At 37.1% G+C, this 17,834-nt stretch overlaps 2 protein-coding genes across 4 annotated transcripts; one reads left to right on the forward strand and one right to left on the reverse strand.

Annotated features, from left to right (window-relative positions):
* On the forward strand, window positions 1–10,562 carry LOC577848. Of its 2 annotated transcripts, XM_003725574.3 has the most exons (5): window positions 1–491; window positions 3,984–4,898; window positions 5,548–5,728; window positions 7,792–7,836; window positions 9,606–10,562. In XM_003725574.3, the coding sequence occupies exons 2-4, from the start codon at window positions 3,984–3,986 to the stop codon at window positions 7,806–7,808; spliced, it is 1,113 nt and encodes a 370-aa protein (XP_003725622.1). In that variant the 5' UTR covers window positions 1–491; the 3' UTR covers window positions 7,809–7,836; window positions 9,606–10,562. The 2 variants fall into 2 exon arrangements, with proteins under 2 accessions (XP_003725622.1, XP_801724.1); XM_796631.5 differs by lacking the exon at window positions 7,792–7,836.
* On the reverse strand, window positions 8,577–14,383 carry LOC100891012 (transmembrane protein 18). Of its 2 annotated transcripts, none has more exons than XM_011675642.2 (6): window positions 14,196–14,383; window positions 13,290–13,407; window positions 12,770–12,824; window positions 12,103–12,196; window positions 11,028–11,167; window positions 8,577–9,756 (listed from the first exon to the last, which is right to left on the reverse strand). In XM_011675642.2, exons 1-5 carry the CDS (start codon window positions 14,265–14,267, stop codon window positions 11,030–11,032), a joined length of 477 nt encoding a protein of 158 aa, XP_011673944.1. In that variant the 5' UTR covers window positions 14,268–14,383; the 3' UTR covers window positions 8,577–9,756; window positions 11,028–11,029. The 2 variants fall into 2 exon arrangements, with proteins under 2 accessions (XP_011673944.1, XP_003725623.1); XM_003725575.3 differs by having other exon boundaries at window positions 8,577–9,754; window positions 11,023–11,167; window positions 14,196–14,382.
* Between the last annotated feature and the right edge of the window lie 3,451 nt (window positions 14,384–17,834).

The following is a 17,834-nucleotide window of genomic DNA, read 5'->3' on the forward strand; positions in this document are numbered from 1 at the left end:
GATAAACTTTGGTTGTGGTTCGGACTTTCTAGGATTCGGCGACAACACACCGCCCTTCTTTACAAAGCCTACAAAAATCGAAACCTGTTCATCAGAGGCAGTCATCCATGTTTTCGCCAATTTTACTCACTTGAGCAGACGGCTGCCTATACCTCATTCATTTCGTACTACCACCGGTCACTACACGTAAATGAATGGGTATTGTGAATAGGGTGGTATTGTTATAGCCGTTTCTTGTATGATCTGGAAGCAAAAATCATATTTGCTGTTAGATTTACGCCATTGTTCTCCTCTATATAGTTCAGGTTTTCGAGCGGTAGCTCAGAGAGACTTGCACACGATGCCCTAATGGTTTTGCTGAACGCGAAGCTCTCTTTGAAATTCCGAAATACACTGAGCCTTTAACTAATTCTGTACTCGGATAAAGCAGACTACAATATATTTAGAACACGCCTATTTTCAAGGGATTTGATTAGATCCAACGATGAAAGGTAAGAAACACCTGTTTTATGTCGCACAGCGTGCACATTTTATTTTCTTCATGATCGAGATAGGCATAATATCCTTTCCCCCTCGGATTGGCGTATTTTATTATGCATTTACATGTACGTCGAGAATACCCTGATAAAGAGTACGAAAAGCACTTTGGGGTTACTCTAGAGTAATGATGAAGCGAATGAAATGCTATATCTGATACGTTTACGCCATTATTTTGTATTTAGACATGATCATTATATGCTGTTATGATAATAACTAGTGGCATGCGAGCTCTTCTTTTACTCCCTTGGAGGATCGTGTTGAAAAGATTATAATATTCATAGGGTAAAAATGGAGGGTATGTTAGAAGAAAGAGAGAAGAAGAAGAAGAAAAAGATTATTTAAATGTATATTCATCGTGATCATGTATATTATATCAAATGTAAAACAGGGCCCTATGAATGTCAATTATAATGTTGTTCCTATGTTCATACGTTGAAGCAAGATTGTTCAGGTGCATATAAACAATTATCCTATATGGACACAATAAAGAAATGAAATGAAAATGAAATGAAATAATCTGGTCATTTACATCCCCGTTAATATATTGCATTTGGACATGATACTGTGTTTGGCTACCGGTATGCTGCTGCTTTAATTACTACATGTAGTAAAGACCAATAATATTATTTGATGTTAGCGCTCTGAGCCTTATGGGAATGGCGCCCTAAATGTTCATTGTATTGTATTGTATTGTATGATGTTGCAGCTATTAAGTATTGGATGCCACACAAACACACACTGTGTAGCTCATTTTTCACGACCCTTTATTACATGTATCAATTAATAATGAGATATCCATTTTGTAATACAATGTGACATCCAGCTTTCATGCATAAGCAAGCGCATACCAGTGCAGTTACAATAGTGGTTTGGCTTATTGGCTAAAATTCCAACTCAATGGTGATCACCCTCCATGAAATATACATGAAGGAAAACAGAAGCCAACATTGATCTCGGTGTGTGTAATTGGGCTTTTACAGACGTGTATCAATCAGATATGATTATTTACGTTTGGGGACCGACCTTTAACGTCACCATCCGAAAGACGTTCGAACCTGCGTCCTCTGTTGAATGAGTTTGTAATTTCCATTGTTAGCTGGATTACTGACGCACGCCACAACGCCCCGTTACAATGGCCCGTTACAATGGCAACGTTTATATAGCACACACACACATAAATAATTTAAGGTCACCTTTACTATCTCATTTCAAGAATAAATGTACTGTATGATATTACTTGTCTAGAATTGCTCCTTGTAGTGGTCAATTTTTGTTGGGTTAGCTGACATGATTATGTAAATTAACATACCTATATATCCAATGGCCAATTTTCCGTCCGAAGGAAAAAAAAGAAGAAAAGGCAAGATTTGTAGAAGAGAGAGAGAGAGAGAGAGAGAGAGAGAGAGAGAGAGATAGAGGAAGGGGGTAAAGAGTGAGGAAGAAAGGGAGCATAACAAAAGCCATAAAATAGAATATACACAGTCATATAAATTAGGAGTCATTTAGCAACCTAACGAGGTATGGAATTGGGCTCTGTCTATACTGTTCCGTTCTACATCTCAGCTGTGTATGAATAGGGCGTAACCCTTCAGAGAGATCTGGATATTGTATTCTCTCAGGGGGTAGGCAACACGTCTCTGAAGATGGGTGAATTTTGGAGCGTGTTATACAAATCTGGCACATAGATCAAGACTCCTCCCTTCGAATTATTTGAGATGTGTGCTTTATGAAAGAAAACGACCTATTTATATCAAATTTGACTGAAACTTGTCATCATAATACAGATACAGTTGATGATCACAGGAGGGATTTGAACGAAAATTCTGAATGATATGAAAAAGTTATTTATGCATTGTTTATAGGCATATCAAATTCATTTCGTTGTATGACCGCACTTTCTTCAATTCTTCACGCTATTAACGCGGGCCCACGTCATTACAAGGGGTCTCTTTATTAATTGACTGACCAATGGTATTTGTGACCTGGCTTAAATTCACTAGAAATATGATAATCAAATTGCATGCACGTAATGTTCAGTTTTCAATTCTATCCTGACGCCAATTTTGTGCTTTTAACTCGACACCTATTTTAAGATATATTGTGTGCACTGCACGAGATGTCAACATTACCAAACCACAACGGCGGACAATGTCAATATTTGAACTAAATCACGGAAGTGTCTATCAAAAAGACAATTTTTACCGTTTGCGTCATAACTCATAATGTAACTTGTAGCATATTGTTGTTTTTATTCCAAAACTGTACGTATACAGTAGTCTATAAGACATAATATATACACGATGGGGTTACTACGTGCTTTACCCCCTTCCCCATTTCGTCTCCAAAATTTCCGGGGGAATGAAACCCGCTGAACTGAGTTTCCGGTAACGTGTCCCAACCTCCCAATCAGCAGGCATATTGGCGCCCCTGTCTAGCTCTACCCCCCCCCCCACACACACACACCCTCAATGGGATCCACACTCACACACAAACGTTGAAAACCCCCGAACTTCATCTTTGATTTATTACCATTTAACAAGAAATGCCTTATGATCTAACCTTTCTGCTATGATGCAGATTGGATTACTTATTTTGAAGCAATTTGTCTTTTGGGAATAACTCGATATCGATTTTCGGTTACTGTTATACTTGTAATCTACTCAGACCAACCGTCGATCGATTTATCTCTTTGTAAAAGATCGTCTGATCGTCTGCCCCGTAATTTTACATGGTCATCCTGTGGTTTGAAGGAGGGAAACAAACGACACAATTTTCTTAGGACAGAAATCGTTGTCAGAATGAAAGTATAGTCACTCGTTAGAAAATATTATTTTTTTAGTTAATAAATTTGCGAGCGAGTTAAACAAATCATTGACACATTTTTGCATTGACGGTGTAATTTTTGTCGAAAGAAGATGCAGTACTCACAAAGAGAACAGCTTGTTGCTTTGCCCAAATATGAGGCGTCACAGGCCCAAATACGAGCCCAAAATAAGTGCACCTAGGTATGGAAGCATTATAGTTTAGACTCGGGAGCCAGGCAACCACTTTTTTCAACCGTTTTATCTGCTTCCAAAACTGCCCAAAATTAAATGACATGTCCTTCATCATACCAGTCCTATACAATAGAGACCCCCTAGACACGCAAGAGGATCGATTTTACTTTCTTTGAGCATTATTTTGATAAGAGACTCGAAACAGTATATTACATGTTTGAAAAGTATAGTGGGAGGGGCTAGACTGATGAAACATGACCCCTATTTTCTTGTTTGCACGTAATGTATTCATTGTATTTTACATTAGAATACTGGCAAGTAAAATTCAATGTAGTGGAACTAGGGCGATAAAGATTTTTGATATATTTCATGATTTTTTAATATATTTCAAAATGAGAAAATGCCGGTGATGGTATTTATTTTATTCACTTTGTCTAATTTCTACAGATGAGGGACCGCAAGGCACCCGATGACGAATACAATCGTAGATTGCACATATACGCCGAGACTCCTGGTCTGCAACAAACAGCTCTGGTCCCCGCCTCCGAAAAAGAGCTTAACGCCCCCAAGCCCCCACCCGCATCATCAGCCCCTGCAACGACTCAGGGGCACAGCAGCATACAGACACATCCGTATGCTAGGATTCCAGGCGCTAACTTTGTAGAAGAAGAGGAGGAGGATGACGTCGATAGACCAGTGTCACGTTCGGCGACAGGTGCGTCGTCGTCGTCTTCGCAGCCGACATCATCCTCGTTACCAGCTGGAACGTCAGGGGTGGGACGCTTTGATGGGGAGGTAAACGGTACGCCGGTTGAACCAGTACGTGATCCTATTTACGCTGAACTAGATCTTCAAAACTCAGAAGACGACCGGATAGAAAACGACCTAGGGGGCAATTCTGTCGATCAAACAGCAATTTTACCTTCATCAACGTCTTTAAGAACTTCCGACGTTATTCTTAATTCTTCTCAAAGTAGGCCTACATGCGATGAACAATCTCGGACGGTTCCACCACGACCCCCAGCGAAACGGCAAGTACCTTTACCCGGATCGTCTATTGCAAAGAAATTGGACTTAGGGCGAGGATCAGGGCCGAACTCGAAAACGATACGGACCCATACCCGACTTGACGCAAGTCTTGAAATCCCTGCTACGCAACGTCCGAAACTACCTGGGACAAAACAAAACGATGACGGGGTAACGCTCTTTCGGAAAACAGACCGCAACTCTGAAGTGGAACAACCGACGACGTCGACGAGTAAGAATGCGAATGACGCTAAGACGACGGTGAACACCTCGGGGATCATTTTGAAACACGTCAGGAGTATAGATGGTCAAACTTCAACGACATACAGCGGAGAGGTTAATAATCATTTTTGATAATGGGGAAGGGTTAAAATACGCCCACAAATTTTGCAATATTACTGTGTCCATATAAAATCACCAAATACTTGGGGAGGGGTAATTTTTCTTCCTTGCAGCCTAGCGAGAATTTTGAAATTACCTACATTCGGACAGCTGCTGTCATCTCATATTCCAAGGCCCTCTTGCATAATGAGCAACTCTGAAAATCAAACGCAAATTGAATAAAGAGTTTCAATTAAGCGCAGCTTTTCCATCTCAACAAACCTTTACGATAGATATAATTATGACCAAACGCAACTCTCTTTATGCAATGCGTTTGATTGCAAGTTGTGTATGAGTTGCGATCAATCGCAACTTGATGACTTTTATGCAAGAGGGCCATGGTGGTAAAGTATTCGCTTTGTACGATTTACACTCCATCAAGGGGGAACTGTAGAAACTGATAATCTGGCAAGAAGTCACCCCATGAAAAAATGAACCTAATGTTATTTACTAAAAAAAAAAAAAAACCCCTGTGCATTACAACATTGGAAAGTTGATATTGTTTAAAGAAGTCAGCCCGAAGGCACAATTGCGGCTATTATAAACCTTTGCCTTTATTTAGCTTCAATTGAAGAAACCTCCCCATTTTCGATCATTCTTCCAGGTCAACGACGAGGAAGAGATCGACGTTGCAATGCCAGTCGATCCTGACCTCGATGCGGGGACAGCGATCATCAAGAAGAAACAAAGATTCCGACGGAATATGATCCTCATCATCTCGTTTCTCATGGTCCTCTTAGTCGTCGTCGCAGCTGTTATCATAGCCCTCGTCATAGTCACTAAAGGTATAGATTCATTTTTGAAAGGTTGAGGTCGAGGGTAAAGTTTTGAAGAAGAAAAAAAAAACGGGAAAAAACACGCATGTTATATTATGCCTTTCATGATTCAAGATGGTTTAGGATTTGATAAAGTTCGGAGAAAAAAAAAGGAATAATCAGGCCTTTCACTATTTTAGATGGTAATGTCTGGATAAAGTTCAAAAGAAAATCCCCAGCCCGGAAATGAAACTACTTTAAAAAAAAAGTTTACATAATTGAGTCTGAACCATATCATATCGTGCTCCCCCAGTCCCTTCTTGCTAATTTTGTTAAACCACCACGCATCTTTCCCTGAGCTAGTAGCACATGTATTTTCACATGCGTTATGATAAATAAACGTTAACGTTTTCTTGTCCCTTAATCATCTGTCTTCTCAATTATTTATATATTTGTGCAACAGCCTTGGCTCGCTCGTATTAGGGAATTTTAGATTTGCATGTCGACATAGTGGACTGCTACGTGTGACGTCCTTTTAAGGCACTGTGACTTTTAGATTTACACGTCGACATAGTGGACTGCTACGTGTGAGGCACTGCTAGTAGCAGTCCACTATGTCGACGTGCAAATCTAAAAGTCCCTATTATCTTTTGTGAGCGCTTTGGTGGCGGTCAAGCAGTTTACATTTATTAGCCCTCTTTCATCTAATTGTCCTGCTGTATGAGGAACTTTCCTTTTTCTCCTCGTGTTAGAGGAAAATTAAGGGATATGATAAGGCCCTAAATGATACACCTAACTCCTTGATCTTACCAAGTGGGTGAACTAAAATGCTTTGGCCAGGTATATAAACTGCAATTTTTCGCTCTTCTTGTATTATGAATCAAACTTGGGATCATGTTATTGTTCACGCGTCTCTGCATCCATGGGAACCGTTACATTTAATTCTCAACTCAAGACAGTGTGTCGAGCAGACTGGGTAAACATACTGATGGTAACCATGGTATGATATATTTATTTTGCTGTTCGAATGATACCATGCATGAATAATGTGTTATTCACACACACTCTCTCTCTCTCTCTCTCTCCCTCATGTTTGTTTTGTGAATTCACTGTTTACATGTTCAATCGATGCATTATAGAACGAATGAGACCACATGTGGACTTACGATATTATGACCCAGAAAATAGTTCGTCAAGCGTCATTATTTTGTTCTCCTTCAATTGTACAGATTAAAGACCTTTTCTTCCAGTTAATGTGTGCATGTATATTTGCACTCTACGAGATAGTGCTGTTTGCACTCAATGAAGTGTATTTACTGCAATAATATCGTGGGAATAAGGCAAGAAATAATTATATGAATAAATCGAATTTTCGCACCGAAATCTATTTCAGGATAGACCCGTCCCCCAGGGGCAGATTCACCCGGTGGCAAGGGAGAGGGACAAATAGGGGGCCCAATTCGTGAGAAAACATTTAGCGCTGAATCAGCCAGCCGGCGAAAAAGAGGAGAGGGGGGGGGGGGGGGGGGGGGGGGTAGCACTTATTTGTTTGTACTCAATACCCACCTTTTTTTTAAAGGTTAAATTTACCCATTTTTTGGCCAGGGGAGGGGCCTGGGCCCCACTAGATCCACCATTGCCCTCACCCTTCTATTAAAGGATGATTCTGGTACATTTTTTTAATGAGACGGTGGGGTGGGGAATAGAAAATTGTCGATTAATTCATGAGCCCATTAAAAGTGACAAGCAAACTTCCTTGGGTGTACATGGGCCACATTATATACAGTAGTTACTGTACTGGATTTTGTCAAGAATCTTTCTTTATTTTAATATAAACCTCAAGCATCTTTCTCTCTAAATGCTTTCTAGTTACTCGCAAAATGTATTGCCCTTTAATACATTCTCCGTAATTTTCTCCTTTACTCTTGCATCCTTACATATAGCCATAATCTTCAGGTCAATATATGGATTTCTTTTCTGTTTCTTTCTAGCGATTCAAAATTATTGTTGAAACTTGTATTCACTACCCTGTATGCTTATGGTACTTTCTGCATCCCTCTATCTTTTTTGTTCCCCTTGCGATGCTTACATAGATGAAAGGTTTTGGTAGAAGCTTACCCCCCTCAGGAATAATGGTGGTGAGTGTGTAAGAGGGTCGGTCATATAATCTTTAATAACAATAAAGACATTAACTATAATATGAATCGGTCTATGGGCGAATCTTTGCCATTTGTTATGTATGACATATGACATTTATCCATATATTTCATTTCTGAATAAAAACATCTCTTAATATGACTTTGACAAATGGTAATGATATCAGAGTACTACCATTATACAATGGCCATATCAAGAGATTCTTTTTTGGTTTATTTGGGGTGAAATGTGGGGAAAGACACATGCTGTACCAGAAACATTGCATGTCACCGCCCCTATGTAGAAAAGGGATTGGATCTGAGAAAATGGTTGCTGAAGGCTCAAAAGCATACATGAATAAGCACCATCAAGGTCCAATACCTTTTTTGATAGAGTTTGTTATTATAGTTAACGCAATTGGTGATATGTGACAAGCGCTTTAACATCATGCGTGTGTATGGGGTGCAGGTATTTGGTAATAACATGGTGACCAGTTTGAATAACCGTAATACCATGTCCTTTATGAGTCCACCACTAACTACATGTATGTATTTTAATATATCTTTGAGATTGGAGATATTCAAAATCACCCCTTTTATAAGAAGCTTCACCAATATTGGATTTTAAATAATGTATTTCATATAGACTTGTCTTAATTCCATTTCAACATTATGACATCAGAGGAATTAGAATATTGGACACAGTGGAAAAAGTAAAAAAATAATGAAATGAACACATGTTTTGACATCTTTGGCATCAATGATTCATATTTAATAAATTAATGAACTCCATGTTCACAGACATTGCTGACATTGCTCTTCAGAAGAAATTTGGAATATTATCCCCACAAAAATTAGGGTTTTAAAACCTACATCTAAGACTAAGAGTAGGAGTAAGAAGGACTGAAAATGACCCTTCAATAACCATTTTTGATATGTTGTACATGTATTTCCAATTTCAAAGATTGACAAACAAAAAATAAAGTATACCATGCAATTCTATTTTAGTTTGAACTGATTTGGTGTATGCTTTATATACTTATACTAAAACAAGAACATTTAAATCAATGATAACCAGACTTCACCTGTTAGCAAAAATATTAGAAATGTTATAAGAAAAATAGCAATAAATACTATGTACAAATAGTGATAGGAATGTCATGACTGGACAGTAAAACCTGTTAATCCATTCAAATATCATATTCTCTCATGACTTAGACCTTAATAATATTTTTGTTGTTTGTCTATCAAAGGTACTACATGTACATGTCATTAACATTTTAATTACAAAACAAAATAACAAAAGTAACAAAATGATCGAACAAAACAACCACAAAAACACTGAAAGTCTCTGCACAAAACGACAAAATTATAAACAATGACTGATAGACTTCAAGTTTAACTTGGCAGGTTTAAAGGCAAAGGCCTTCTTAGGAATGTATTATTAAAGACTGGACATTTTATTAGAGGGGTTGGGGGGGGGGGGGGTTAATGTTATACATGTAAATAAAATGGTCAGGCAGGTAGGCTCGAAGCTCAGTTTTGCTGAGATATTAAGTGGGTAAACTAAAATAGAATAGAAAGGGTCCTTTTTAACATAAATGTACGCACAATTTAACCACATTACAACACATACATCTCTGTAACTCTGTATATCATACACATACAGTGTATATCAAATAGTACCTTTCATAGTAACAAAAATATTATAAAGGCAATTTTATATCTTGAAGCCATCTTTGACATTGTATTGTTTCATTCATGCTGTACAGATGGATGACCACAGAGGGCAGTCTTCAACCTATGTCTTCTCAGCCTGAGAGACATTCTTCACAAACCTGGTAAACCATCTTCCACGACTGTTCAATGCTGTGATGATGTCCTGCATATGAAGCAAGCAGCTCAACATCGGATTGGGCATCTGAAAGACATTTATGAGAAGAGAAATTGAAATGCGAATGTTACAGAGGCCTTAATGTCCTAATTATGTAATCAAAACTAAATGCAAGTTGGGAGAGAGAGTGTATACAATACTACCTGTATTATCTATTTCTTGTAGTTATATTATATTGCTATACAGACAATTATTATGCAAACACTACTTAACATTGCACAGATCTTTATTCTTTTTCTATTTTATACTACTTTTGATACTAAAAATATGATTGGATCTCTCATACTGAGCAAAGAGACTTTATAATTATTTTATATGTGGTAATACAAAAATACTGCTTATGTTCTAAAAAGCTATTGATTTGTGAAAGAAAATATTGTTTATACATGTATTTTAAGAATTATAATATACAGTATATAAGAAAATGCTCAATATTAATTAATTGTCTGAAGTATAATAAATTCAATGAGCATTGTCTAAAGATACATATGCAGGTATTACAAATTATATATTCCATTAGATTGTGTTTTATTACCCTTCACAATAAAACAATAAATAAAAGAAACAAAACTAAGGAATCAATATTATCTTAACTAGACAATCCAGATGGGGCTTAAATTAAACTAATAAGTAAAACAAAAATAAGAAACATTCCATAATTTGTATTCACCTCTGAGCCATTTTAGGTGTGTATGGCATATTGGAATTAAAACAAGTTTAGGGTATATATATCTAAAGTATATTATTATTATTATTTCTTTTTCTTACTTTCAATACAATATCAAATGTGCACAATTAACATGTATAATAAATGTCAATATGTAATGAAAACCAATGTGGTCATAGAGTATTTGTGAAAGTTCTTGAACATGTATCATATTCTTCTGTACACTGGGTTTTAATTAATGAATTTTATTGTAGTTGACAGTTATTAGTTGCTGCTAGGTCAACAAATCTTTGAGAAGCTTTCAAGCAAGCATTAAATTTAAATTAAATACAAACCAAAAATAGCAATAGCATATTAATGTTAGAGGGTCAACATTCATTAAAAGGAAACTAAATAAGAGGAATATTTCAACACAATATTTATTATATTACATTTTGACACAACTTATTTTATTACATTAAAAAAAAAAGATCAATCCTAACACCAAACGCATGAACTTGCTCAACACTGTGTAATATCTTGACATTCAATTAATTCTCCTTGTCTGTAACTATCATCACCATACACTTTAAATCTTATTATTTATGCATGAATTTCTGAAATACATCACATTCTTATAGTAATTTACCTCTTCTTCAGTCTTTCTTTTTACTTTCTGTGTCCTTCTCCACTGGCTTATCCTCTATTTCTGATGCCTCTGATTTTGCCTTTTCCTTTAGTTTTCCTCTCTTTACCGACACCACCATGTGGGCCGCTGTGTGTAGCCATATACACTGGAATAAAACAAAATAGCAGGAATATATGGTTTTTATTTTCAAACCAAGGAAGGATAGAAAGGTGAGTATCATCATAGCCCTCGGGGGGTGTTTCACAAAGATCCTAAGTCCAACTTAACTCTAAGTTGGACTTAAAAATTATGGAGAGCCATTTGTAGCCTTAAAATAAAATATATTCAAAAGCGAAAATTCAAGTATTTTAAATTTCACATCGAGAACATGAAATCTCCTTGATGATAGAAAATTTGAATGATTTGAATCATCATTTTATGCCTTTTAAAATAACTTTTACAAAATATTTTCATAAATGCTAACAGCTTTCCATAAATTTTAAGTCCAACTTAGGATAAAGACTTTGTGAAACACCCCCCAGGAAAGACATTTCCCTTCTACTAAGCCAATGCTAAGACACTGAGTGGCAAGTACATAAATACAGAATTCAAAGATGCGCACCCCTCTCTACAAATTTGTCAGATCATATTAAGAGCACTTAATAGCTATTTACACAGAATTCATAACACCAAAAAAACCTCTTTTCTCAATTGGAGAAATAAGGAAAAAATAGTTAAAGATAATCAAAACGAATTAACCATGTAATTATACGTAAGTTAATGAAATTAGTTTCTCTTTATCTTCTGATTACTGTATAGAAAATGAGGCATACCATGACGCAAGCTAGGATTTACTCTTACACATTATTAAATCCTGAGGATATCTAAACCATTTATAGCTACAAATTAATGCTAATTTAGATGTAATTCTACTTTCTTATACTCATTCTCAGACAGGCTGCTAAGATAAACAGACACTGTTTTTTATGGAAGGAATTAATCAAAACTTGGTAGACAAAAAACCAAAAAAATACTGAAAACCCAATTGTTTTTATTATCAATTGATTTTGAAACAAAAAAATGAGAAAGGATAAGACTTACAATCATAACAAGACAATTGATGAGTAGAGGAACATTGTATACAACAGAAATGAAGAGGCCGCCAGAATCAAAGTACTGTAATCTGGAGAACATTCTGGAGACAAGAGACAATACAAGAGGGGAAAAAAGGCAATGATTATGATACAATTTCAAGCACTTCAAAACAACTGAACAATATCATTTTAAGAACAGGATTTGTAATTTGCTTCTATATCAAATTGGGAAGTAATCTGTAATACTTGTCAACATGGCAAAACTAAAGATGAGAAGACTTAAAAATAAACAGCTGTAATATACACCGTATATATATATATATATATATATATATATATAAAAATGTATGTGACATGGTTCAATGCTTTATAATGGAACCTTACACTCTTGCAATCCTACAATAAGAAAACACAAGTTAAAAGGAAGGAAAATACAGGGTTAAGGGTTTAGTAGAAGGGCTTCAGGGTGCATTTGAGCAGCTCTGGGAGCACAATTTGCTCCATGACCCCCTCCCCCTATTATCTTTCTGACAAATTTAAACAATGTATGGCTTGTGCTCATCTGCATGCCTCAGACATTGCTCTTTGACAATGGCCTAACATGACTTCCTTTTGGGTAAAAATGTAGTAAATTAATAGATCATAAACATAGCTTAATGACTTCACCAACATACCTGTAATGTTTGGCAGCATACTGGTTCAGGTATTCTGACAGGTAGATCATCAATACTGTTGAAAAAGAGAAAGCAGCAATATGAATTTCAGTACCCATACTTACAAAACACAAATTTATTTTCAACCTTTGATAGCTTGAAATTCTTCACACATGTTATCACATTTTAAAATCAAATTTGTTCTATAATAATGTTCAACGAATACTATAAAATGTTATAGTCCTACAAATTTTCCTCTATTTAAACATCAATTTGCATTTTTGTGCAACAAATGTTAAATTCAATGTTTGGTACATCAATAAAAGAATGGGACTTTACCAATATCAGGTGTACTAAAATGTAGATAACAGGTTGAATGGGAGATTAGAATTGCCAAGCAGCACATATTTTTGTTGAAATCATATTCAGGTATGATCTAAAATAAAAAGTTCTTCGGACTATAAATGACACTAAAGTCGTGATTGGTCCTGATGGATGCTCAAAGAGTGGTAAATAATGGTGAAATAAGCTGATGTCTTACACATGATGAGAAACAGGATAATTTGGAAGTTATTATATTTCCTGGTGATGACCGTAATGATGAGGCAGAAGAGATGAAATGAAATCAGAGAGATCAGCCAGGGTTCAGTCCAGTCAATCTAATACATGAAAATAAAAAGATAAGAAAAGGAATCAAAAAAAATATATTCATAGAAGTGTCATACACTAGTTTGGTTTGGTTTGATGGTCTACTTTGCCTATCTGCTATTAAAGAAAGCATGTGTATGCTACGGCTCAAGTCCTCTTCGAGTGTCTCAGATCCTCATTACGGTAGATAACTTCACACAAGCTCACGCGCGCCCGCAACCCATCATCGATATGCACTTGTATTATGCAGCGGTTTGCAGTGAAACCTGTGAAAAAGTGTATACTAATATCATTGTTTTTCCGAAAAAATAACAAAATTGACACAAAACAGGTAATAAACATAACGACTTTTAACTCATGATCTTTATTTGGACATTTAATAAATATTTACCTCATTTTGGGTATGTTTTAGTAGGGTATCTCCACGCCGAAGTTACGGATCATATTTTAGATACCTTTAACTCATTACTGTAACAAGCGCCAAAAAGCTTTCATGAATCTAAAGAATTAACAATATCCCTCCTTACAATAATTCTAGACATATTATAAGAAATCGACCTTTGAAATATAATTTCGGTCAACATGTTTAATAGTAACACTATCAATAGTACAAAATAGTAGCCTACATGTCGCAACTACATGTAATATTTTCAGTGTGACTGGCAGCGGGAAGCAGACGCGAGGTCCGCCCAACTTGCTGGCTAAGCTACCTCGCACTGCCCCGCTTCAAGCTATGTTCTTACGAATGACGTGGCCAAATGCAAACTGTCATTTATGGGGTATAAATCTTCAGGCTTACGTGACACACAAACGACCACATTCCGTCAATCTCCCCGACGGGAATCGCATCATTGAAATGATCATTTTCCATACTGAAATTAAGATGGTACTGTTGAAATTCGAAAAATAGAGTGTTTTCTATGTTGCCTCAAACTTCACGCATCATGCGTGCAATGAAGAGCAGACCAACAATCTAGCATTGAAATGTCACATGGCTGCTGATTGGCTCATGTCTAATTGAAATTTGTAGTCTTTACGATCAGACACAAAGTAGATAACTGGAAAATTCCCACAGTACGTCTCTTACCGAGGTGAAAGGATTAAATTGTGAGAGATTCATTACTTTTTAGTAAGTCAACGCATTTTCCGCTGGGAACTGTCAGGTACATATGAACATTCGATAAAAATATCACATTTGACAGAGTGTACAAATAAATACACCTTGTCCTAAATTCCTCAAATTCTTACAAATTATTTCAACCAATCACATTTGATGTATCATTTTTTTTCGGCGACCTCAAAGAGGAAGGATTCCCTCGTGTGTCAGCTAATGTATGTCAACAATAAACGCGAACGAACGACTGGGTTTACGTTTGTATACACTATCGGTACGTGCATTGGCTGTGGATAGAAATAGCTGGAAAGGTGAGAAAAGGAGCCTGGCACAGGATAAATCTCGGATGTGATACAAGATTTCAGGCTGCAGGTCCAAATTAACTGGTTACATCTTTTCCAAAGAACGGAAATCTATTCTCAATAATGGATGAGGTAACGTAAACTGTTTATTTTGATCATGTTCTTGCTTTGGTTTGCTGACACATGCACAGTCTTGTCGCTGTACAGTGTGTAGATTGTAGTGGTGCTGACCATTGAGCATAGTTGCATCCCGTTTCCACGCACGGCCTCGGTGCAGGAGTAAGGGGCGGGGATGTCAATGCCTACAGTCTACAGATTCCAGTGTATATCTATCTACATGTAGTAGATCTAGATTTTGGGTTAATTAGATGATGAGAATATGAGTGTTGTTTAAAATAAATACATTCTATCATCTTTGAGTGTAGCTCGTATTCATATTATTATTAAGAACATGATATATAAACCTGTCGCTTCCCAACAGATTAGACTCTAAATACATTCGACTAGTTTAACTTTAGGCAGTCTTCAGTTTAGTAACTTGTTTGTTGGCATTGAGATTAATTGACCATTTTAATACTTGGACAGATTATTTGAAGATTGGGGGCAGGGAAGAAAGCTGCATGAACACACTCTGTTTTTAAATGCTGAAAATCATCTACATGCATGTACATGTAATGCAGTTTTTTATTAAGATTCTAAAATTGTCTTTTGTCTTGTGGGTTCAAAGGACAGAGTATCAAATATGCAGAGAATAGAGTATATCAGTATAGCATGTGTTTTACCTTGATTTACCTTGATGTTGGGCTTCAAGTATAATTACTTATATGCCCCTCTGCAGCAGGATTAATATCTGTATGTACTGGGGATTGCGCCTACGTCGGAGCTCCGGACAATGCAATAGCAAGGAAACATTTCTTTAGGGTTGTACATGTCATATTTAGCTCTCCATGCTTTTTCCAGGTTGGATTTGAATGAGTTTACAGATGGGCTATCAATTACATAAGCTGGAAGCGCATTCCATAAATTGACGACTCGCTGTGAAAACGATCCCATTCGGATAGAAGTGAAGGCTCTAACTTTTGATAGTTTGAAGCTGTGGCCACGTGTTCTGTCATTCAAAGGTCTCAGAAAGAATTGGTTGGGGTCACTGCGGTCAATCCCATGGAAAAGTCTATATGTTTGTATCATATCCGCTCTGTGACGACGGTATGCAAGTGTGGGCAATTTCAAATGTCTAAGCCGGTCAGAATATTCCAAGTCACGAATAGATAGAAGAATTTTTGTCATCCTGCGTTGCACTCTCTCCAGCTTTAGATGGTCTCTCTTGAGAACAGGGTGCCACACACTGGAGCAGTATTCTAAGGATGGCCTTATTAAAGACTTGTAGAGGTGTACAAGGCCCGATTCATCCAAGAATGAAAAGGTGCGGCGAATCAGGCCAAGCTTCCTGTTCGCAGAGGATGCAACTCTGTTTACATGCGCTGAAAACTTTAAGTTGTTGTCGAAGGATACTCCCAGATCAGTCTCTAGAACCACAGATGTCAAAATTGATGAGTTGAGGTTATAGTTGACATTAGGGTTAGACTTCCCAAGATGCATCACCTTTGTCTTTGACTCATTTACGGGGAGTTGCCACTTGTCCGTCCACTTTGCAAGGAGATCTAGATCATGTTGTAATGCAGCACTATCTTCTAGTGAGTTCACAGGAGAGTACAGCTTAGTGTCGTCTGCAAAGAGTTTGACTGTAGATGATACGGACGTAGATAATGAATCTGGAATGTCGTTAATGAAGATCGTAAATAATACTGGACCGAGGACGCTTCCTTGCGGAATACCACTTGTGACCAGGCAGGAAGAGGATTTGGAGCCATTCACTATCACTTGTTGAGAGCGATCAGATAGGAAGTTGGAGATCCATTTCCACACTTTTCCTCGGATTCCATAAGCCTGTAATTTCTTCATCAGTCTGGCATGAGGTACACTGTCAAAAGCTTTCCTGTAGTCCAGGTAAATGCAGTCAATGTTGTTACCTGTATCCAAGTACTTGGTCCAATCATTTGTCACTTCTAGTAGCTGGGTAGAACATGAGTGACCCTTTCTAAAACCATGTTGATGTTTGGTGATTAGATCATTAGACTCCAAATGCTCTACAATTTCATCCCTTACCACAGTCTCCATGATCTTGCCAATTACACTTGTGAGGCTTATTGGCCTGTAATTTCCTGGGTCAGATTTTTTGCCTTTCTTGAATAATGGTACAACATTCGCTGACTTCCAAGATTTCGGGACACATCCAGTTGACATAGATTCATTAAATATTTCAGCTAGACAATCAATAACGTGAAGCTTTAATTCTTTTAGAATTCGAATGTGTATTCCATCTGGGCCAGCAGATTTAGTTTGGTCCATCTTCTCAATCAAGAGATGAATCTTCTCTCTATGTATAATCATGTCCTCTAAGCAAGCTGAGTAATCTCTTCCTTGAAGCTCAGGAATGTTGTTGAGGTTTTCCTTCGTAAAAACTGAGCAGAAGTAATTGTTGAGTAACTCAGCTTTCTCATTATCAGATTCTGCAATGGAACCATCAGGCTTACATAAGTTCTCTATTGCACTTTTGACTTTCAACTTGCTTTGAATGTACTTCCAGACGCTCTTTGGATTCTTCTTTACATCCTTCGAAATCTTGAGTTCAAATCCTCCCTTAGCAGATCTGGTGGCACTGGTTGCTAGGTTTCTGACAGCATTATACTCCTCCCTTGTTTGGTTGACAGTGACAGGATTAATAGGTATCTTCCGTCTAGCTCTCAGATGCTTATTCCAAGCTGAATGTTTCCTCCTTACCGCCTTCTTAACCTCACTATTCATCCACTGTGGTCTGGCTTTCAATCCGGGAAGTCTCAACGGTACAAATTTCTTAGTAAGCTCAATAATTGTTTTCTCAAAGCAAGCATATTTCTCCTCCAGATTTACGTATTCCTCTGTCCATTCAAAACAATGGTGTTCCTCCACGTACTCCCTTAGC

This window comes from Strongylocentrotus purpuratus, unplaced genomic scaffold, assembly GCF_000002235.5.
Source record: "Strongylocentrotus purpuratus isolate Spur 01 unplaced genomic scaffold, Spur_5.0 spur5_scaffold_7, whole genome shotgun sequence".
NCBI classification, from domain to species: Eukaryota; Metazoa; Echinodermata; class Echinoidea; order Camarodonta; family Strongylocentrotidae; genus Strongylocentrotus; species Strongylocentrotus purpuratus.